At 38.3% G+C, this 23,319-nt stretch overlaps 4 protein-coding genes across 4 annotated transcripts; 3 read left to right on the top strand and 1 right to left on the bottom strand.

Moving 5' to 3' along the window:
- Window positions 1–7,797: 7,797 nt before the first annotated feature.
- gar1 (GAR1 homolog, ribonucleoprotein) lies at window positions 7,798–10,623 on the top strand. The gene is made up of 7 exons (XM_056769951.1): window positions 7,798–7,890; window positions 8,215–8,426; window positions 8,709–8,863; window positions 9,109–9,168; window positions 9,431–9,530; window positions 9,658–9,813; window positions 10,032–10,623. The coding sequence occupies exons 2-7, from the start codon at window positions 8,225–8,227 to the stop codon at window positions 10,040–10,042; spliced, it is 684 nt and encodes a 227-aa protein (XP_056625929.1). The 5' UTR covers window positions 7,798–7,890; window positions 8,215–8,224; the 3' UTR covers window positions 10,043–10,623.
- Window positions 10,624–11,013: 390 nt separating this feature from the next.
- On the top strand, window positions 11,014–14,067 carry adh5 (alcohol dehydrogenase 5). The gene is made up of 9 exons (XM_056769586.1): window positions 11,014–11,088; window positions 11,641–11,742; window positions 12,222–12,363; window positions 12,463–12,550; window positions 12,631–12,850; window positions 12,943–13,203; window positions 13,366–13,501; window positions 13,660–13,798; window positions 13,899–14,067. The coding sequence occupies exons 1-9, from the start codon at window positions 11,071–11,073 to the stop codon at window positions 13,921–13,923; spliced, it is 1,131 nt and encodes a 376-aa protein (XP_056625564.1). The 5' UTR covers window positions 11,014–11,070; the 3' UTR covers window positions 13,924–14,067.
- Window positions 14,068–14,746: 679 nt separating this feature from the next.
- eif4ea (eukaryotic translation initiation factor 4ea) lies at window positions 14,747–17,650 on the top strand. Its single transcript, XM_056769680.1, has 8 exons — window positions 14,747–14,958; window positions 15,664–15,767; window positions 15,857–15,952; window positions 16,035–16,098; window positions 16,301–16,414; window positions 16,510–16,649; window positions 16,747–16,878; window positions 16,963–17,650. Exons 1-7 carry the CDS (start codon window positions 14,941–14,943, stop codon window positions 16,859–16,861), a joined length of 651 nt encoding a protein of 216 aa, XP_056625658.1. The 5' UTR covers window positions 14,747–14,940; the 3' UTR covers window positions 16,862–16,878; window positions 16,963–17,650.
- A 210-nt stretch (window positions 17,651–17,860) lies between these two features.
- adra1bb (adrenoceptor alpha 1Bb) lies at window positions 17,861–22,750 on the bottom strand. The gene is made up of 2 exons (XM_056769853.1): window positions 21,667–22,750; window positions 17,861–18,736 (listed from the first exon to the last, which is right to left on the bottom strand). The coding sequence occupies exons 1-2, from the start codon at window positions 22,622–22,624 to the stop codon at window positions 18,204–18,206; spliced, it is 1,491 nt and encodes a 496-aa protein (XP_056625831.1). The 5' UTR covers window positions 22,625–22,750; the 3' UTR covers window positions 17,861–18,203.
- Between the last annotated feature and the right edge of the window lie 569 nt (window positions 22,751–23,319).

The raw sequence follows: 23,319 nt of genomic DNA on the forward strand, positions 1-23,319 counted from the left end.
CACAGGCAGTTCAAACTCTCTCCTAACTCATTAAAGCTGATTTGGGATTATTTACATGCAGCTGGGAGACACGGTAAACGCGATTAGGTTGGACAAATACCTGGGTCAATATTTCGCAGACGTTCCAATTAATAAAACATACCTTTCGATATGACGCCGTACAGCTAACTGCAGTAGAGAAGCAGACAGCCAGCCAGAGTATAATTGGCAAGACAAAGAAACAAGACCCCTACTGTTTTGCTCTGACATGCCTGTCACTGTAAAGCCGACCCACTAAAGCAGTACATGCCAGCTCGAATGAGCATCGACGAATTGAAATATTATTAGAAACCAAAAAGTGAAAGATAAAAAGGAAACATGTGAAAGAGGAGAGAAAGGGATGAGGAAAGCGAGGCAGAGATAAAACCCCGGCATTTAAAAGCGGTTTTGGATGTCTAGAGAAAAACAGTTCTTAGCCCTCAAACATACACACACATATCTACATATACTCTGCGGCTTTTCACTTTATCACGAAGCTTTCTCTTGTCCCATGCTAAAATTAGCTGGTTTTGAAGAGAGCCCCTTGTATGGCGATAAAACAGATGAATAATGCAAAAACATGGCACAGATGAGAGAAAAACTAAATGAGAGGCAGAGGGGAAAAAGGAGAAGATACCCAAGCATTCAGATAGCAGTGTATAGCAATGTGTGTTTAAACATGTATGTTTTAGATAAGTGTTGAGCTTTGAAATTGTAGCTTTGAAGTTACAAACTGCTTATAAGTTGTAGTACTTCAACTAGAGTACAACTAACACAATCATGTAGGAATTTGCAACTATTTTACATGGTGGCTAAGGTCACACAAGAATTTCAGTATGCTAATTTGTATGCAGAACCCTGCGTGGATGAGTAGCAACCATAGCATCCAGAAAACCTGTGAATAAAAAAGGTTGGGTATATTTTATTTACACAGTGTGGATTCTGACGTATTTGCAGTTTTATCTTGTTTTCATTGTTTTAAAGCTGTGTTGTACAAATTGGATTGTGTTATATTAGCATTTCCTCCAACTGAAAAGGTCAAGCCGAGGCGTATCCATCTACTGTTGGTCACGTGATCCAAATACGCGTGTCAGAGTTCACAAACTTGAACTTTGGAACGCATCAAAATACAAAACTTTTCTACAGAAGCCTGGGTTACCAGTCTGTCGCATTCGCATGCGTATGAATGGAAGTCAATGGAGCAAAATTCTAGTGTGACCACGCCTTTACTTCATATTAATTTCTACGATCTTATTTGTGCTTTTAAGTACGATTTGCCTTTCTACCAGTTATTTTAGGTTTAAGAGGTGGAGTTTGGGGAGGGGTTCAGTATTGCATTTTTCTAATAATTCACATTGATTCACACAATGATTCACATTGTACAAATTCACAGAACAGTTACTTTATCTGGCACAAAACGATGAGTATAATGATCAGCTTTAAACAACGAAAATTTACACTAAACACCACCAATCAAACTCAATAACACCATGGCTGAGTAGATGAAAGTTTTATTATGTCCTATAGTTTTGTGAAATAAAAAAGGTGCATACTGTGCAGCGATAAAAATCTGCAAATAAACAGTAAATTGCTTTTTAAGCATTCACATATAAACTATTAACTATTCACAATTGTTGGACATTTTATATAAACCTAATTGACTATTGCCTCAGTTTGCTTATAATATAAAATGATCAAATGTATACAATATTATATTGCTTGAGATGAGCCCAGGAACAAAAAGTTTATTTCGTTATTGCTATCAAAATGGGTGTCCCGTCTTAATAAGGAAGCGGAAACAAACATCCGAATAAGGCAGAGAGGAGACACATGAGCAGGCACATGAGGAGCACTGCAATAAAAAAACAGCAGAGCACACAAGTGAGTGTGTGTGTGAGAGAGAGAGAGAGAGAGAGAGAGGGGGAGAGAGAGAGAGAGAGAGAGAGAGATGATAGCGTTTAACATGGAACTACTGCAGATGAGACGAGCTGGCTGCAGTATGAGTGTGGGTTGGAGTGTCAGTGCTTAAATGTCGTCTTCCTCACTGTTCACCCCCACCTCACTATCTTCCTCTTACACAAGTTTACCCAACCCATCAATGCACAAATTTCAGACGGATATGGAGGGCGTGGCTTTAGCAGAAACCTTTTTATTTTTGATATAAAGAAGATATTTAAAAAAAGCGGAATGTGGTTGTGTGTCTTGTGATGAATAATGGTCAAAGAGAGGGGTTTGTTTTACTTAGGAGTGTGAGGTTGTGACATTTTCTGCCTCAAAGCGTACCAACCAATCTCTACCAATGTGCAAAGAGAAATCAAGCAAACTTGACACATCATTACATGCCATTTACATTTAGATGCAACCGAAACTTTCATCCAAAGCAACCTACAAACATGGAATTTTTAATGCAGCTGTATAAGATTCAAAGTTGGTAATTAATAATGTAACAAATGAAACTGAAGGAGCCTTTAATAATGAATTAGTTCATGCACAGATCACTTCTTGAACTGAAATGTCAATTGTATGTCTATACTGATTTTTATCGCCAAACAGAGGCCAGATAAAGTCAACTCAGTTTGGAATTCTTCAATGTGAATGACTTTGAAATACTTAACTTGAAAGTATCTTCTTTATAGAAAACTCTCAATGGTCGAGAAACGAAACCCCATCAGGAGATAGAAGCAAACATCAAGTCTTGCTGTTTCTGCGGGGTTCTGCTCTTGAAAATGTGCATGATTCAGCACTGCTAGTCAGCAGAATATTTTGGATAAAGCCGATATTAAATATAAATAGGACCATCTTTTGCACAAACACAGGGACTATTGAAACATTGATGTGACGTATAATGGAAAAGTGAGGAAGACATATGGAGGAAAAGGATATTTCTTCCATATAGGCCCATGAAGACTCACAACGCACAATTCAATAACCAAGATTTTTGAACGGAGAGATAAGCGACCTGCTTAAAATGAAGAGTGCAGAACATCACTGTCTCCCTCATGCATATTTTCTACACATGACACTGCAACTTTATATTTGAATGTTACCTTGATAACATAAAAGTCCATGAGAGGATTTAGTTTCTCATTCCTTTTTGAAAGAACCATCCCCTTCCCGCAGTGCCTTTCAAGGGCACAAAAACAGTATCTGGAAGTCACCCAGCATTTCCAGCATTAATCAAACACCTGAATCAGCTAATCAAGGTCTTTGCGTTTACTTGAAAATGACATGATGCATCCAGGTGTTTAGAGCGGGTCGGAACTAAACTCTGCAGGAAACTGGACCTCACAGAGTGAGATTCAGAACCCCTGCTGTAAACGTACAAGACTAAACAAGCAATCCTGGTAATTAACTGTCTCCACAAATGTAAGTGACCTTAAACATATATACAATCATGATACATAGTTCCTCGACATTTAAAGGATGCATCTATCCATAGTAGATTATACTAGACTAATTACAGATGGAGTGCCTTGCTCGACGGCTCAGAGGTGATTGAATGATCAGCTCTCCAGTTCATAGTTCACCCATATCTGTGATTATTTCTGCAAACGGTGTTGTCCTTATAGCCACTGTATGTAATTTTCACAACTGGGGTCAAATATTCAAAACAATAACAGAGACATTCCTTGATGATGAGGTGAAGGAGCATAGGATGACACGATGGGGTACGCAGTAAGACAAATGTTCACAAATTATAAAACTGAACCACAGCATTTGCCATAGGGTGACTTACTATTTATACATATTTAATAAATCACAACGTGATCTGAAACAAATGTTTTGAAACATTAATTCAAATCAAATATCGATAACATAGTGGAAACAAACGTAAAGGACCATTGTGTATTTTAACGGTATCTATTGGTTAGGTTGCGAATTGCAACCAAAGGCTCACTGCACCCCTCGCTTTTAAAGCACTACGGAGGCTGAAAGAGTACTAAAATGTCATCACAATTGCGCTTCTTTCCCCGAATGAGATAAAGTATTTACTGAACACATTCTTTAGAGCAGTTTGTTCATTTAGGAATACTGTAGAAACAACATGGGGACATGGCAACAACAATCCATGCAAGCAGACCCGCGGTGTATGTGAATAGAAATAGCTCATTCTAAGGAAAGAAAAACATAACCTTTCATTCAGATGCAGCTAAAATCTCCACATTGCTCTTTTATGTCACTGAAATGATCAACTGAAAATAAGTAAAAACTAAACTAAAACTAAAAAACTAACGTTACACTGATGTAAACGGCAATTTAAACACCATTGGAAACATTTGATGTATTGTGAGTGAAAAATAACACTGTGCTATTGATTTGTTTATATTTTAAAGCAAAAATCGTACATAATGTGCTTTTAAAAGGGTTAATCCGAACAATACACATTCTGTCATCACTGATTTTTCTATATGCCATTTTAAACTATCAGCAGAATGTTAAACATTTAGGTAGCCTACATAGAAAATGAAATGTCAGAAAAGCACTCTTAAAGTATCACACGTGTTTCCATTGACTATACTACAAGTTTTATTATATTTGAGCAAAACTGACAATAACATAATTCAATGATACAGGTTTGGAATCACATGAAAGTAAACGGGAGAACTGTTCCTCTAGAGCCAGAGTCATCTAAGGATGCCACCAGATAATGTCCTGCAGACCGGTTCCACCTGGAAACAAATGCATGGAGGAGCAAGCACTCATCCATCACTTATTAGAGAACGAGAAAGCTAATAATACATATTATCTTCTCTGATTTTGTTGAAAGGATTGTGTGGATGAACATTAAGGGCAGCGAGAGCATAGAAAAGCCTCTCTGCTCTAATGACACTGCTATTTGTATGTATAGGTGCTTTCAGGGTATAATCTTGGCCATCATTGCGACACTGAATGGAAGATGGAAGGTGTAAAAACTGGCCGATATCAAAGGGAACCAATTACAATCCATTAACGCATTTGATTTACCAACATCAAAGTACAAAAAAGAGAGATTTTCTTACAACTAACAATTATCTGACCTGGTGGCTTGGTGTTTTTTCCTTGTTTCTTATTATTATCATTATTATTTTTGTAGCCATAACATTATGGTGATATTTTTTTTATATGATCAAAGAGTCCATCTGTTGAATGTAACATGAGATTCATCCAAATGTCAAACACAGTGTATGTACAGACACAGCATTTCATAATAAATTTTGTCATAAAAGATACATTTTCTTTTTTTTTAAGTATCAGCCACAGTATTCTCGGCCAACAAATCCTCAAAAAGCCTGAAAAATAACTCTGGGATTTTAACAGATTTGACCTTTATCACGGCTCTTCTTCCAAGCCCCAATCTAAACCCTTCACTCAGTTTCCTTAAATCAGACCCGGCCTGTCAAAGCATTAAAACCTAACATAATGCCAGCTCTTATCTTGTGTGGTGAAATACCATCTCGGAATGCATCACAGCCTGACTCTTAGTATCAGATGACCTGTCTTCAGATGTCCCTGTAGGCTCAGTCCACCTTATATTCCTCACCGACTCAGAATGAACTGACTCAACCCGATCAGAGAGCGAGCGTTATTTAAACAGCAGAGAGAACAGTACACCATTTGAAATGGACACACACTTACGCACCACTTGCGTTTCTTTGACTGAAACCTCTAATCCGTGGGGCCAGCTGTCTCCTGAAGCAGAATAAAAATGCTGTTATATCATGCTGGTACTTTGCTTATATTTCATTTCAAAGAGCAGCCTGTCTTTGGAGGCCCGGTGGAAAATCAATGTGCAGAATAATGATGTAGGCTTCGGTTGGCTTGGATCTGCGCTTTGTATTTAGTGTCATCCTGAACAGAGATTGGATGCAAACCGTCTTGCAAGGCCACAGCCCACACAAGTGATTTCAATTAGTTACCTCCTATCTTTCCTTTTCACTGTTATGTCCACAGGTAATCACATGCTAATCTTACGTTGCAGGGTTAGGCAGGAGGAGAGGGTACTATTACGGTGAGAGAATGAACTAAAGGAGTCTCATAAGAAGTGTCAATATAAGGACAAACATCACACGCAGACAAATCCAAAACAAACAACTTTTGGGATTTAATGAGGTGCTTACTGGCCCATGGGCTTACCTTAGTAAGTAATTATGCCAGTGCGGAAATGTACTTACACCAAAGGGAGATAAAAGGATTTGTAAAGGTATGTAAGTACAGAAAAAGAGTGGCATAGTCGATCAATAATTAATTTACTTTGAACCGTCTGGGGCAATTAACAGTCTTTCCCCCCATTAATGCCTAAAAGGCCACATTGCCTCCTTTACCCCGTAATCTGACTGACCATTGTGACGATCACAGATTACCGAACCATGAAATCGATACCTCAGGATACGAAACACTCCCCCTGTGTAATTAAATCACATGGTTTGTGTCCTGAAATGCATAGGTATTTGCAACAGCGGCAAACATACAGTAACAGAAATGAACACCGATCAAGGTCTTGAACTGTATTGGCAAATGTAAGAACACGAAAGCATTAAAAAATACCAACGCTTTGAATGCTGCTTTCCTTGATGGAACAAAATACTTGGGCTCTCTTAAAGATGATGTATTAGTCAATATTTAGACATTTCAGACACAGTACACAAGGTTTCATCGAGTGCAATCTCCCTGCAACAAAATGTTAATATCACAGACGTAAAATGAAAATACAATGTATGATGAGCAAAATATGAAAGAAATTATATTTTTATGTTCTAAAAATGCATCAAATACACATTTGTTGCACAAACGAAAATATTGTCCGGGTGTGGTTTTCATCTCTGGCGTTGTGAAAAGCAGCACAGCTTCTGAACTAGTATGTGTGTACTAGCCTGAACATCAAATATTGACATCCAGACGCAGGAGTCTCTTAAATTTCCAGCGGAGATAAAATTCCGGGCACTGTAGGGTTTGAGGTCTTTTAGATATATAAACAGGATTTATTTTCTAAAAGGGTTAAGGTTGGGTGTAAAGGTATTTGTGATAAAACATATACAACACAAGGTTGTAATAAGCTCCACATAAAGTGCAGCGATGTGTTTGATGTAGGGTACACACACTCTCTCTCTCTCTATAAGGCTGTATATCGCTCTCTCCCTCTTTCTCAGCACACTGCTCAAGTTCCCATGCTGGATGCTGACAGTTGCCTGCGGCATTTGAGGCAAAAATGAGGTAGAGAGATTCGGGGGAAACTGACTTCTATTTACAGACATCGCCTTCTCCTGTGAAGACCCAGGAGAGCCAGCTGTCCCTGATCAGAATCCAAATGTTCTGGTCCTTCACTACTATCTCAGACCCTTCAGAGATACTGTGATCTGAAGCTCAGTTTATCACGTGTCAAGAGTGACCTCTGCTGGTACACTCACTGTCCGCCTCCAAACAGAATGTCATGTTGTTTTGTATTATTGTAATAGGCAAAAATACATTTCTTACATGGTATTATAAAAGACATTAAATATTTGGGGTGTGGATATAATGAAAACAAAACCAAAAGAGATGTCTGCTTAGATATGATGTTGATACTGAACCGAGAAAAGATCGGTTAGATCCGAGCTCACTTATTCTACTATTTTATTTAAATATAGTTTTGATTTATTTTTATTATGGAAAAACTCTACAGCATCTCTACCCTGGTAAAGAGTTTTTTATCCGTTATGCAAGAGAAAATGAGAATAAAGTAGGCTTTCTTTTACATGAGTCGTGCGCCTCTAGCGCCCAAATAAGTACTTCCGTGTTTACGACAGTCTGTAAACCAGGCAGGGAGAACTCGTTTACGGCAGACAGTGAAGGCACATGTGTTGCCAGAGTCAACGACGGCGTGCGTTTTTATAGACCAACCGATTATCTTTAAAGGTAATTTGACTTCACATGTCGGTGCATATTTTATAAAAACATTTGTGATTTATGGTCATCTGTAGTCAACAATTGTCTGACTTCTGTACTTGGAATTGGTCTATATGCTGTGAACTGATCTCTGTTTCCATTGTAGCAGCATTCCTGTAACGTAAACTTAGCTTAACTGAGAGTATGTTGCTGCGATAAGATGTTTTATCTAAATTACACCAAACCTGTAAATCGTTTTTCTGGGATTTGTCTGGAAACTACAGTTATATTCCTCGTTGCTCTGTATTGCTGGTTTGTGTTAACTTTTATCTTCCATGTGTTCACTTCACACAGGGTTTTCACCATGTCGTTCCGAGGAGGTGGTGGTCGAGGAGGGAGTCGTGGCGGCAGTTTTAATAGAGGTGGTGGAAGAGGAGGCGGATTTGGAGGTGGTAGAGGTGGTGGCTTTGGAGGTGGGAGAGGTGGCGGGTTTGGCGGTGGAAGAGGAGGTGGACGAGGTGGATTTAACCGGCAGCAGGACTATGGTCCACCAGAACATGTTGTCGGTAAGGCCGATTTATTTCTTGTCTGTTTCATATACTTGTGTCCATACAATAGATTTAAATTATACACTCATTTAACTTAAATGTTTCCTATGATCTTTAAAACACCTTTGAATTGGAGTGTTTATGTCTAAATGCATGCCAGGTTAATACCTCAAGAAGATGGTTGATGATAAAATACCAAGGGAAAATTATTTTTTTATTTACAAATTGTGATATTCATAGTATTGATTGTAAAATGAGAAGTGACCTTAACCCCTTGTATTGATAAACCTAATGTTTCAGCCGTAGGAGAGTTCATGCACCCCTGTGAGGATGACATTGTCTGTAAATGCGTGACGGAGGAAAACAAAGTTCCTTACTTCAATGCTCCTGTTTACCTGGAAAACAAAGAACAGATTGGAAAGGTCGACGAGATCTTTGGACAACTCCGTGAATTTGTATCCTTAAAAGTTACTGCAAGTGATATTTATTTAATTGTCTGTGTAATAATAAGCATTTATATTATACTTGATTCATGTTAATATTTTAGTTTATATAAAATGTAATATAATAATCTACTCTATCGAGACTTTGTTATTAAGTCTTTGCGGAGATCTACCTGGAATTAAGTTTGGGCCACATAATATCTGCTTGGATCCCCATCCCTCCATAAATATATGAATGTCCTTAATGAAATCCTCAGTATTTTTCCGTCAAGCTTTCTCAAAATATGAAGGCATCCTCGTTCAAGAAGTTACAGAAGGTAAGCTGTCATTTATAATGCAGTTTTAACCTTATTTGTCATTTTCACTTTTCCTCTCTGTAGATAGTTTTTACAAAATGTGTCCATTCTCGTTGTTTTAGTGGTGTGACATTACTTTTTAAAAGAACAAGTACTTGAATTTGTGTTCATGAAGAAACATAGGATCATGCTGTCCTTTCTCATCCTTTTTATTTTTTGCTTTCATTATTAGCCATGTTGATGTGTCTAATAGTACTGTAACATTTTTAAATTCCTTTTTCAGTTCTACATCGACCCCATGAAGCTTCTACCCCTTCAGAGGTTCCTCCCCAGGCCTCCAGGTGAGAAGGGTCCTCCTCGAGGAGGAAGAGGTGGGAGAGGAGGTAAGACCATTCTTAAATTTAAGCCCTCAAAACTACATACAATACTGGTTATCCAGTTTCTTAAGTATCTCTAATGTGCAGCTTTGATATCTGAAACACAATTCTAAAGTGAGTGAAATACTTGCAGGTGGATTCCGTGGAGGTCGTGGAGGGGGATTCGGTGGTCGTGGTGGAGGTTTTGGTGGACGAGGAGGTGGAGGTTTTGGTGGACGAGGAGGCGGAGGTTTTGGTGGACGAGGAGGTGGAAGTGGAGGGTTTAGAGGAGGAGGACGTGGATTTAGAGGCGAGTTAAAATTGTTGAAACTCAAAATTAATAATAAAATCAAATTTCATGTACTTAATCTGGAGCTGAACTTTCTTTCACGTGGAAAACCATTTAAAAGTATAATAATTTTGTTATTGTTATTTACTTGGAGTGATGGTACTGTGTATTTATCTCAAGGTAATTTAAGAAGTGATGTTATCCTTTCAAATTAAAAGAAAATTCTGCTTGCTTTGCAGGTGGGAGATGATGAAGGTCTTTCAGGACATGGGACCTGTTTTTTATCTGCAGAGGGAACTTCGTGGGCGAACACAGAAGCAGCTTTTTGGGGACTAATACAGTCTTTGGACTGTTTATTAATGCCTCCCTTGTACAGCTGGACTTTTTACTTTTGTACCATTTGTATCTTTATTTAAATGGGTTATTGTTTTTAGTTGCTCTTGTCTGTGTACAAGTGGCAAGTGACTCCCACAACTATAACTGGTTGGTTTTCATGTTTCTGAAAGCTGGACCAGGACCGGTCTGTCCAACATCAATCTAACCTTACTGTGTAGTGTGAAGAAAAAAGCCAGCTCATCTGAGATCAATAATGTAAAACTTCATTGCAGAATTCTAAAGGATGTCAGTATTTTCTACATTGTAATTCATGTAAATTCCACACTATCACCATTGACTTGCAAAATAAAATCTATGATTTTCCAACCATGTTTTAAATTTAACTTTGTAAGCTTATTTGGTAAGTAAGGGATGTGTTATAAGACTGTTCTGATGCACTTTCCTTTGTGGTGACATTTTTGATAGCGAATACAAATCTGCTTTTATAAAAGTGTAGATTGTGTTTTGCCTGCTTTTTTTCTGATAAGATGACATGACATTGTTAATTCTGTGACATCTTCGCATAACCTGTTAAGATAAGTATTTTGAGGAGTTTTTCCCCAGACCCTCCTTATCAATTGAACCAAACGTAACCGATAAAGTAATCTCTACCTGAAAGGACTGACTTCAGCTCGAAATACCTAAAAGATCAAAGTTTTGCTAATAATTGACTGTCAATCAAGTATCAGAAAGTCTGACGCTTTTATTTCGATTGAGACGTTTGATTTAGTATAAGCAATCGTTTAGTCTCGGACCAATGACAAGCAACAGCGCTGACGTCGGCTGAGAAAAACCACGGACTTTGTTCAAGCGTGTCCTGTTCCGCCTCTCTGATTGGCTGTTGAAAGCGTTCTTCAGTTTGCCACACCTCTTCTTCCCTTTCTCTCGCGGTGGAAGAGAAGCATGGACACAACCGGGAAAGTAAGTTGTCAGACAAAATTTCCCCCAATATGTGAACAAAGACGTATTATTGGTGTGCCTTTAATGTGCGTAAAGTTGCACTATTTCTACATATCGTCGAGTAAAAACATGCAATGCCTTTCTTTCGAAAAAAAGGTTGCAATGTAACGTTAGCTGCACTTGTGCATGACATAAATCCAGATTTAACTGTTAGGTGCACAAAGATCCATTGTGCTACTTTGACCTGTGCTCGTTATTCTTGTTTTCTGTATTCTGATATGCTACAGTGTATTCATTTGTATTAATTCCGCTTTGTCTTTCGCCCACTTTTCAGCGTAGACTTCATACAGCAAATAAACAGTAATATAGTTATACCATATGTTGCGCGTATTCTATGTACAAAGACTTTATCTAGAAAAATGTTTGTAATTTGTATTGCGTCTAACTGCATCTTCATCTGCCTGAATGCATCCGCATACACAAGACGAGATTAGTTGTTTAACATAAAAATCTTGTATAATCTTCATTTATATTTATTTATAAATGAACTAGTTGCTTTAAATTCCTCTACAGGTGATTAAATGCAAGGCAGCTGTGGCTTGGGAGGCTGGGAAGCCTCTTTCCATTGAGGAGGTGGAGGTTGCTCCCCCCAAGGCCCATGAAGTTAGAGTTAAGGTAACCATTAATCTGAACATTGTACCTCTTTATAGAAACAAAAGGTTATGTGGTATGAACAGCCCCTTCTAGATTTGCCTTTTAAAGTGATATACAACTCTGTCTTTCTTTCATTTGGGTGTCACACTTAAGATGTGGTGTCCATTGAGATCTTTGATTTTGAGATGAAGAATTAGATATTTTGTGATTGTATCATCTCAGTACTACCCTATAGTTCACCCTGCTTGACTTAGTCAAAGTGTTATGAGTTAAAGTTGCAACGGCCTCTGTAATAAACCGGCTTGCTACTGCACCCTGTCAAAGTTCCATGTTTTGTGACAGATTTACACCTATGTCAGGTAAACAGAGGTTAAGTTTTGACCCAGCTATCTTGTCTTCAGCATGTTTATGCAAAGTAAAAAACCCTATGCATTTCAAATTTACACAGTTATAGAATGATTATATTTTTTTACTGTGTCTCAAACTGTTTTTATCTTCAGATCCATGCGACAGGCGTGTGCCATACTGATGCACACACCCTGAGCGGAAGTGACCCTGAGGGGACGTTTCCTGTCATCCTTGGACATGAGGGAGCAGGCACTGTCGAGAGTGTTGGAGAAGGGGTCACCAAATTCAAACCAGGCAAGTTAAAAAACTTTGATCTGTGTAGCCTCTTCTGAAGGCATTTCAAAATGTTAAGACTTGAGCGGGATTCCTGAAATTGTCTTATTTCTCATTAAGGTGATGTTGTAGTTCCACTATATGTACCACAGTGTGGAGAATGCAAGTTTTGTAAGAGTCCCAAAACCAACCTGTGCCAGAAAATCAGGTTATCATGTGTATATTATTTACATTTACATGCATGTATTTTTCAGACCTTCTTATGAATTTGTTTTTGTACACATTTAGGGTGACCCAGGGTCAGGGTCTGATGCCAGATAAGACCTCCAGGTTCACCTGCAAAGGCAAGCAGATCTTTCACTTTATGGGTACCAGCACATTTTCCGAGTACACCGTAGTGGCCGACATCTCTCTGGCCAAAGTAGATGATCAAGCTCCTATGGACAAAGTGTGTCTCCTGGGCTGTGGGATCTCTACTGGATATGGAGCTGCCCTCAATACGGCTAAGGTATGATCCTGCTGTTAATATTCTCTGTATTACTAGATTATAAGGTGCTTTAAAATGTCCCATGCTTAGCTGACACATATATACCCTATTAGGTGGAAGCTGGTTCTACATGTGCTGTTTTCGGTTTGGGAGCAGTGGGCCTTGCTGTCATTATGGGCTGCAAGTCACTCGGAGCCACCCGGATTATTGGCATTGACATCAACCCAGACAAGTTTGAAATTGCCAAGAAGTTTGGAGCCACTGAGTTTGTGAATCCTAAGGACCACAGTAAGCCAATTCAGGAGGTGCTGGTGGAGATGACAGATGGAGGAGTTGACTATTCCTTCGAATGCATCGGAAACGTTGGAATTATGGTAGGCCATAAAAAAAGCATCTGTTTAGTTTGAGATGAATGCACAGATGTTGCCATGGTGACTCCATAATGTGCACTTTGACTACACAATTGACCTGTTGTTTTGTACAGCTTGGCTTTAATAGGAGGACCATCGTTATTGACCATTTGTATTGAATTTCAGAGAGCTGCTCTTGAGGCCTGCCACAAAGGCTGGGGAACCAGCGTCATCATTGGTGTGGCTGGAGCAGGTCAAGAAATCTCAACCCGCCCATTTCAGCTGGTTACAGGGCGTACGTGGAAAGGCACAGCTTTTGGTGGTAGGTGGTTTTATTTTTTCCCTGTTCTATTTTCTAATTTAAACAAACAATCTCTGCATTCTCATCAGAGAATGGTTGAGAGCCTGGTATATAACAATGTTGATTTACCTGATATACACAGTCCACTGCATGCAATAATGCGTTCTTTTGTCTTTAAGGCTGGAAGAGTGTGGAAAGTGTTCCTAAGCTTGTGAATGACTACATGAGCAAGAAGCTAATGGTGGATGAGTTTGTCACGGACACTTTGCCCTTTACCAAGATCAATGAGGCCTTTGATCTGATGCATGCTGGGAAGAGGTGCGTTCATGTTTTTACTTCTTGCAATATTTTTGTTTATGCAATATGAAAAACAATTAACATCTAATCCAAATTTACTTTTCTCCTGTGTCTCCCACAGTATCCGAACAGTACTGCAGTTATAAGCATCCACGAGTCACGAGCCTCATGTTTCGTGTCTTGCCATGAATATAACAAACAAAGCATTTCAAATCTTTGTCGATACTTGGTACTTACAATAGTGACTAGTTCCAGTTACACGCTGAATAAATATGGTTACAAAATATAAACTGCGTGCTTCCTTTTATGATTTTTTTTATGTTTGTTGCAGAGGGTCAAATTCTGTAATAACGCGGATATACATCTGCTCTTCTGTCATAAATCCTGCTTGTTTATCCATATTCTGCTTGCTTTAATTCCTTAGAAGCTATGAGATTAACATTAATCAAATATTTTGGACCAGAATAAAATTCTGTTAAAATAATTTCATTAAGTGAAGTCATGGCAGAATTATGGTTTTAATAAGCGCTTTCCCCATAAACATCTGCTCTTAGTCATTCAGTAGTATTACACGCGATTAAAGAAATGTATAGTGCGAATGCATACATTTATTAATTAAAATGAAAATATAAATATCTTCTCTCAAGCGGTGGGAATCTCAATGCAATGTAGCAAAGTCCCTTTCAAACAAGTCGCCACACTCGGCAGCCTATCTGGTTCGTGTCCGGGCAGCAAGTTCTTCTTGACTAGGAAAATACCGATACCTTTAAAACTGCTTGTTAAAATGACAATAAAACAACATTATTCGGCTGAACAATTAAATCTGTCATCAGCCGTACGATAAATATAGATTTTACATGCTTGAATTGCACTAAAACAATTTCCACATGGCTTCCCCTTTAGAGAATGGCTATTTTCAATAGAAGGCGGGACTTCCGTCGCTAGAACTGCCGCTCTGAGCGTTGTGCTTCCCCCATTGAGGCGTCTTGAATAAACCGAAAGTCTTTGATTTTAAACAGCGATCATTTCTCATTTTGGGGAGTGGAGTCCAAATTTCGCTCCTTTAGGGGGCGCTGTCTGGGCGCGGGCTGCTAGCACACTCACGTGGTCGGCCAATCAAATGGGTTTTCACGCACGGGGAAGACCCTTCACATTTGTGGAAGATGGCGACTGCTGAACCGGTGAGTCAAAATAAGTGCTCCCACAAACATTATTGTGAATATGTTTATTGACATTACTGGCAGTATCGACTGTTAAATATGATATATGTTTTCGGGGTTGATAAGATGCCTTAAACGAGTAGATTAATTGATGTGTAAAGACAGCAGACAGTCAAATGAGCTGATGTTTTTATTATTAGCCCTGTCGCACATATGCGTGCTAAAAATAACATTAAACTGTTAGGAGCCATTTAAGTGTTAACTGGCTTTGTAAAAAAAGGAAGAAGTGTCAACTTATTTAATATCTGTTCTGAGTTGTTGTTAAGCGAGTTGTTTATCTAAAATCCAGACCCATGGCTTGATGATGTGTCACTTAAAATGAGGAATGTCATGTAAACAAAATCCCTTTGACACGACGCTTATTTTGCACCAGAGTTGGACATGCCCCATATAATTCACTTCTTCTGACCAGAGCTCGAGATAAATTTATCATAAATCGTTTATTTTTGGAAACAAACATTTATGACGTGTATATATTGTAATGAGCTTTTTAACATTTGTTATTATGGGTAAAACTGCAGTGCGTGCAGATTGACTAATGTAGGACTTCTGCTTTCGACCATGTCGTTTTCTATGAAATTCATCACTTGTTGAACGTTTAAGTCACAGATGAGCTGTCACAAGTTTTTATAAAAATATTTGCTGTTCTTTCTCCTTTCAATATAGGAAAATTCAACAAATCCAGCAATTTCAGAAGAAGAAAAAAATGACGACAACAAGCAAGACATCGTGAGCCTTGAAGATTATATCAAACATCCTCTGCAGAATAGGTAAAGTCACCCGGGTCACATTTCCATAATGAAGCCGAGCAATAGCTACATGCCTGACAGAGTGATATTGATTTTGTTGTCGTTTGCAGATGGGCACTTTGGTTCTTTAAAAATGACAAAAGCAAAACATGGCAAGCTAATCTGCGTCTCATCTCAAAGTTTGATACAGTGGAAGACTTCTGGGCGTGAGTATTTATACACCTTGTGTCCATGAATCACAAACCGCTGTTTAAATTAAACAGTTTTTATAAAACCTTATGTTCCCAGGTTGTACAACCACATTCAGTTATCAAGTAACCTAATGTCAGGATGTGACTATTCCCTTTTCAAGGTAAGGCAAGTGATGTTAAAATGTATGTTTCAGTTCTTTTTTTATCATTTTACCTCATTCAAAATATCATAATCCTATAAGACTCTTCTGTGATTGATTTATTATATTCTTTAACTTTATGTAAGCAGAAAGTTTCCAGGGCATTAGAGCTGATAGGGTTATTTGTCATGCCGTGCTGATCTGTTTACTGTTTTTGGAGCAGGATGGCATTGAGCCCATGTGGGAGGATGAGAGAAACAAAAGGGGCGGCCGCTGGTTGATCACCCTTTCTAAACAGCAGCGTAGAGCAGAACTGGACCGCTTCTGGTTGGAGACGGTAGGTCCACGATCTCCAGTTTTACCGCTTTAACTGAAGAATTTATATAGTGTCTGTAGGTCCTGAAGTCTGAAATGTCTATATTTGTTTTTTAGCTGCTGTGCCTTGTGGGGGAAGGATTTGATGACCACAGCGATGATGTCTGCGGTGCAGTCGTCAATGTGCGAACAAAAGGAGACAAAATTGCGATATGGACGTCAGACTATGAGAACAAAGATGCTGTGGTACATATAGGGTAAATAAAGTCATAAAATCATTTTGACCAAAGGAACATCTAGGTCATAATCTTATAAAATTATAGTTAACATATCTGTAAATCGTTTTATTTACAGGCGTGTTTATAAAGAAAGATTAGGTGTGCAACAAAAGGTCATCATTGGATATCAGTCACATGCAGACACAGCCACCAAAAGTGGATCCACCACCAAGAATAAGTTTGTTGTTTAAGGAGCCTTCATAGCACAGTGGGTCACATTCATCCTTTATGTTTGGTGTTAATGTTTTTAAAATGTTTATAACATCTAACAGCTATTATTATTTAATTGCAGATGCTGCAACAAAAGTCAGAATCTGTCAAATCTATAATTTCACATGAAGAGATGGCTTATTGAACAGTTGAAAAGAAAAAGACAAACCTTTAAAATCCTTGACGGAGAATATATTACGATCAGAGTAATATTGTATTTTCAAATTGTACAGTGTAAATACAGAACCATGCTCGTTTTTTTAAATGTCAGTGTACTATTAATGGATCTTTTGCTGATATGGGGATTGAGGCGTGCATTCAATTCAATATACAATTGTTTTTGTTGCATTGTTTACCTTTTTATGTTTAGTAATCGTTACTTAATCTTACATTTAATTATTTATTTTTTATTAAGTCCTTACTGCTTTAGATTAAACGCAATCATGAAATTTGTAATCACACAATTTTTGTATTGCTGCTTGGGAATGTTAAAGTTTGATTCTTTTCTGTTCAAAGACTGTGTATTTTCAGCCTTCTACATTCCTCACGTGAAGTGTTCAAGTGATTATTAACAATTTTTCTCTGGACGGCCTTTTTTCTAAGGGGTTTCATTGAGTAGTAAAAACACAGAAACTCCTGTCTTGAACATGGGTGCTTATAAAAATTGATGAATGAATACTGACTGTAAATAAAATGTACAATGCGTTGTCTATACCAAGTGAATAACCTTTGAAAATGCAACTGTTGATAAAATAAATATGGAAATTATACGTAACCGTTTTCTCATTTTGACTTAGCTAAAACTAAAACTAGCTAAAACTTTCAGCATGCCTTGGCTCAAAATTGCTCCGTTATTTAAATCGGTCTAAATAACTGCGTTGATATGAAAATATTTGTTGTTTTTCATGCGTCAGTAAGAATTTTCAAAAAAATTGCAGTATTTAGTGAGAGAAAAATAATAGATCAGAAAGTCTGGCAAAATTGCTTTAATGTTGGTCATTAAGAATGCCACAATATTCACAATGTGCTGTACATTAGCGACATGCTGTATATAAGGTTGGATTCAAAAATCCATTCTATTAAAAGAAATTGTGTTTCTCGACATCACACGTACATTGTCCCTTAAACCTGATGGACTAACTGTCCTGAGAAAACCCACCTGAAAAACGTCAAGGGGTGGGCCTGTTTTTTCATGCTTTTTTTAATGCTTTGTCATTTTGTAGGTTAGATGGTTAGCTGATTTTCAGATTCCTTGATGCTTTTATAAGCTGGGGTTTTAAAGAGCGGGACATCTCAATAAAGCAGAAGTCAGTTGAACTTTTTTCAAAGCGACATATCACCCTCCATGTCCACATCCTTATTGTTTTCTTGCACTTGAGGGAAATCTCCTATATCTGGCTGATCTGTGTGACCTAAGAACTGGCTTGGATCTTCCTCAACAGGCTCAAGATGATGATCCAAAATACTCTCAGATAACACTGAAGGTGTCCTGCTCCGGGGGTGTCTAGATACATCATCCTGGAAATGTGACAGACCTTTTGAGTGGTAACTGGGGCTAGTGCTGGCAGAAAACAGGGTCCTTTGGCTTCCATTTAGGTAACTGCCGTAGCTCACTGAGTCCTTCGAGTCTTGCCGTGAGTAGATAGAGCTGATGTATGAGCCTTGGTAGTTATAAGCTCTCCAACCCAGTCGCCTCCTGTGGTGACATCTGCATTTGAGGATGAGGACGAAAGCGTTCTTGAACTCCCGGCTGTAGCAAGGATAGATGATAGGGTTCAGGCAGCTGTTGAAGTAACCGAGCCAGAAAATGATTTTGAAGATGGTGTCAGGAGGCCGCAGACTGACATTGAATGAGACTGCAAAAAAAGAGTACAGCAAAGTCAGAAATTTACAAGGACCGAATGCATAACTTGTTTTAAATGTGGGGACAAGAGTCCCCCTTCCGGTTTTAATTGTCATTTAATATCTAAAATATCTAATAATGTTCTGTTATTTATGGGTGGATGGTGTTTGTCTTTACATCAATTCTGTTGAAAAAAAAAACTAAATAACTAACTAATAAAATAAATAAATACAAATGTACCTAAATAAACCCAACCCTGATCCAAGTAGAGCCATACCTAAATCTTAAATTGAACTATTCCTGCAATCTGATTGGTTGGTATAAATAATGTTGCTATAAAGGCTCTTCCAGAAACAACACTGATAATATTATACTTTGCAAAATAATAGTGACCAAAGAAGTTCACTTTTTTCTGTCTTTTAACAAGTAACTTTCATGAAAAGATTATTGTACAACTGCAACACTGCTACATAATAGTGCCCTCTGTCGGCAAAACTATTGCTGTTCTGAAGACGAGAGCATGCTACTCGCTTCAATCACCAGCAGGTGGCAGTGATGATTGCTTACGAAACGTTTCTGTTACTGCACATTCGAGTGAAAACAGTTTAACTTAAAATACAATTTTAAATAGATATATTTACTGTGGAAAGAGACTTTTAGAGATGTAGTCCTAATCCTGAGTTTTGTAAAATTCTTATTGGATAATAGAGTGTTTTGGCTGTAGCTCTTGATAACTGCCGTGGCCTTTCGAAACAATTCAGTCAGGGGTTGTGTTTACATGTGGATGGGAATTAGAAACATTTAATGGCAATAGGATTAGACAGTGCTGAAATATGGGTGGTTTATAAGATATAGCCTGGATAAAAAGCTTGCAGGGTGCTTTACGATATAATACACATACACTATATAATGCACCGTTAACATTTCAAAACAACCCATAGTGCTTTTAGTGTATCTTAATAAACTTTTTTTCAAATGCGTCACTAAAATATCAATTTGCAGTAGGTCTATAATACAACAATCATTTATTTTCTGGTCGTGTTTCTTTCTCTAAGCTACGTGTTAAAGTCTAACACTAACCTGTTGAGTTTAGTGTCTAAGTGATTATCTGACTAAATAAACGGGAGACAGCCACATTCATCATCATCATTTAAGTCACACATCTAACACAGACCTTCGGCCAAGGTAAAATATGAAACTTAAAGCTTTCCTGTAGCTCAGTGGTCAGAGCATTGTGTTAACAACACAAGGTTGTGAGTTCAATCCCAGGGGATTGCATATACCTATGTATGAATGTATAGGAAAATGCAATGTAAGTCGCTTTGGATAAATGCATCTGCCAAATCCATAAATGTAAAAGTAAAGTTGATATACAGAGTCTGTTAATGCGGTTATGTTAAAAGCCTGATTAAAATGGCATGGATTTGGTTTTTAATATAGGTGCTTTGTTTTATTTACCCCCCTATTAAGTGAATTTCAATGGAAAGTCCCTGGATCTGTGCCTTCAGATTTTCTGTAGACTGGGATCCATCATCCGGGAGGCACCTCAATGCCCTATTGCATCGACTCACCATATTCAAAGCACGGGAACCATGAGACTTGGCCAAAAAATTGAATGCATGAGTGAAGGGCCAAGTGACTAAATAAGTGACGAAGATCTATCTAAAAGCACACATAAATAGATTTTACATAGGCTTTGGTTTATTCCAACAACACCAAAGCAGCTCACTTATCCAAACATGTTTCATTCTGATCCACCAGCTCATTTATTTAAGTGGTTAGATTTTTCTAGAAATGAACTCTTCTTGAGTATAAGAATCTAAAAGTCTAAAAACTTTTAAATAGAACGCAACCACATACTATAATAAATTGAAGCAAAGCTGACCTCGACAGCCACATTAATTAATGGCCTAAGGACCTAAATAAACATGCTCCTGTTTTTAGGATTTCAAATCCATTTGCCTAGTTAGGGACCAAGCCAGCTAAATTTACCAATTTTCCAGAAATGTTCTTCTGCCCTGCTCAGATAACCCTGTCTGGGATAGGAATGCCTACAATGCTAATTCATTAATAATAACCTGCCTTTCTGTCTGAATGGCTACGATCCAGGCTTCGTTCTCATACTCCCAGTTGTGGCGGTTAAACGACGGATGAAGTGGACCCCACACTGGCCCCCATGAGAGGGAGTAGGAAATAAAGTGCAAAAAGATTTACTCTTCTCTTAACCCCATGTCTGTAGTCTTCCCACTGACCGCAGCCATCCAGCAGCAGAAGGCTTATGAGACAAATTACCAAGTGGTTTTTCACATCGTCTAAAGGCCATTCAGATGAATAACTGAGTTTGTGTGTTTTTTTTTTTTTCAAATTGCGTTTACATTTCATAGCAGACAAGTAAGTTGTAACTCTCTGGACAAACTTACGAAACATTAATACTAATGACAATCACTGTAATAATTGACTCTCGTCTTTCATTGTTTGTTAAACATTAAACCAAAAAGTAATAATAATTGTTCCCTGTGATGATTGTTTATTTTAATTACTGTGTGCTAATGTCACGATCCAGTCTGTGTTTCCCATGGTGATTTGGAAAACACAGACAGGATCACAACAGCTAACCTTACACAGATCTAAATTAATGATGAATTAATTACACAGATGAAAATAAATATTGACAAGCCGAAGTTATGTATTAGGTATCAGTCCAAACAGGATGATGGACAGGATGTTTTTCAAAAATAATGTAGTTTATGAAACTACTACTTAAAATTAGTTTAGTTTTTACTGTTATTACTGAAATAATGTGGGGTGATAATAATATATTTAATGCATGTTTGCATGTATATATAGGGAAAGTTGTGCTTTTTGTAGACAAGACAGCAAGTTATGTTCAAGTTAATTTGACTTAATCCCCAACCAATGCGCACCATGCGTAAATAGACCTACCGATCGGTAATGTGAGGAAGAATGGTAGCCAGCACAGCGTAAACATGCCAACCACGACCCCCAAGGTTTTAGCTGCCTTCTTCTCCCTCGAAAACTTCAAAAGTTTCACAGTCAGAGAATTCCGCCCCTGATGCGTGCGACCCCTGGATGAGCAACCGGTGTCCTCATGCTGCTGCGAACCCCTGTGAATCCTTAACGTTATTTCACCAGAATTCATCGCCTCTGTCTTCACACCGGCCTCCAAATTTCTTGTCGTGCGTTTGGCCACTACATAAACACGACAGTACATGACCAGAATAACAATTAAAGGAATGTAGAAGGAACCGAGCGATGAGAACAGTGCGTAAAAGGGTTCCTCGTTTATTGCGCAAACCCTGTGGTCCGGTGACGGGGGCTCCTTCCATCCAAGCAGGGGTCCAATGGAGATCACAAGAGACAGGATCCAAATCCCGAGCATGGCCAGGATAGCTCTGCGTCCCGTTACGATATTGGGGTACTGTAGAGGATGGCTCACTCCGATATAACGGTCGATGGAGATTACGCACAGGCTCATTATGGATGCGGTGCAGCACAACACATCAACGGCTGCCCAGACATCACAGAAAATCCTTCCAAAGACCCAGTAGCCTAATATCTCCAATGTGGCTGACACGGGTAACACGATGGTGCCCAGGAGCAGGTCGGCGATCGCAAGATTGACGATTAAATAATTTGTTGGACTTCTTAAGTGCCTGTAACACACCACTGAGAGTATCACCAAGATGTTTCCAGCCACAGCGAAGATTATAAAAGTTCCCAAAACCAAACCGAGTGGAATAGCACGAGACAGGTCAAGAAAATCGTGCCCTGTGCCATTTAACTCTGACGCGTTCGAATAGTTGTAAAACACAGGTGACCATTCACGGACATCCAAGAAACTGCTTTCCAAGTCTTCATCTTCATTTTGTCGTTTCATCATTGCGAAAAATATTCTCCATTTCTTACACGTAAATGGACTTTTTTTTAACAATGTAATACTTTGATTAAGTGAATAATAAATTAGTAATATTTAAAGAGCATAAGCTGTGGATGCAACAGTTGTCATTGTCTGAAGAGCTCTGGCATGTAATGTGAAATTAAGAGTCTTGGTCACAGGGGTGAGGCGTTAATACCGCCCATCCCTCCTTCAGTCCAAACGCTCAGTGTACATGTTTTTAGTTGCCAAAGATGCAGTAAAACTATAGAAACGATTTTAGGGAGGTAGAGAATTGTTTATTTTTCATTTTGGCATACGCTGTCTGTTATCTACATAAATAATCACCTCCTGTGTGTTTTTGACCCTAAACTATCTCAAAGCAAGCACCATAAACTCCACAAATGTGATACAGAATAGATACAAATTTAATTTTCTGTAAAAATAGAAATGTGTCCAGATTATGAAAGTTGATACCTGAAATATCTATTGTGCATCACACCGTAAAGAGCTAAAGATGAATACAATTTATGGATAAACAAATCATCAGAGAATCTTTTTTTCAGGAACATTTGGTGAAGCATGCACAGATCTGTGTCTAAACAATACCACATAACAGATGTAACCGCATAAAAAATGTAAAACACAGTATTTCTAGAAATAATTAACATAATTTAGAAATAAGAGAGAAAGAGAGAGAG

This window comes from Triplophysa dalaica, chromosome 16, assembly GCF_015846415.1.
Source record: "Triplophysa dalaica isolate WHDGS20190420 chromosome 16, ASM1584641v1, whole genome shotgun sequence".
Taxonomy (NCBI): domain Eukaryota; kingdom Metazoa; phylum Chordata; class Actinopteri; order Cypriniformes; family Nemacheilidae; genus Triplophysa; species Triplophysa dalaica.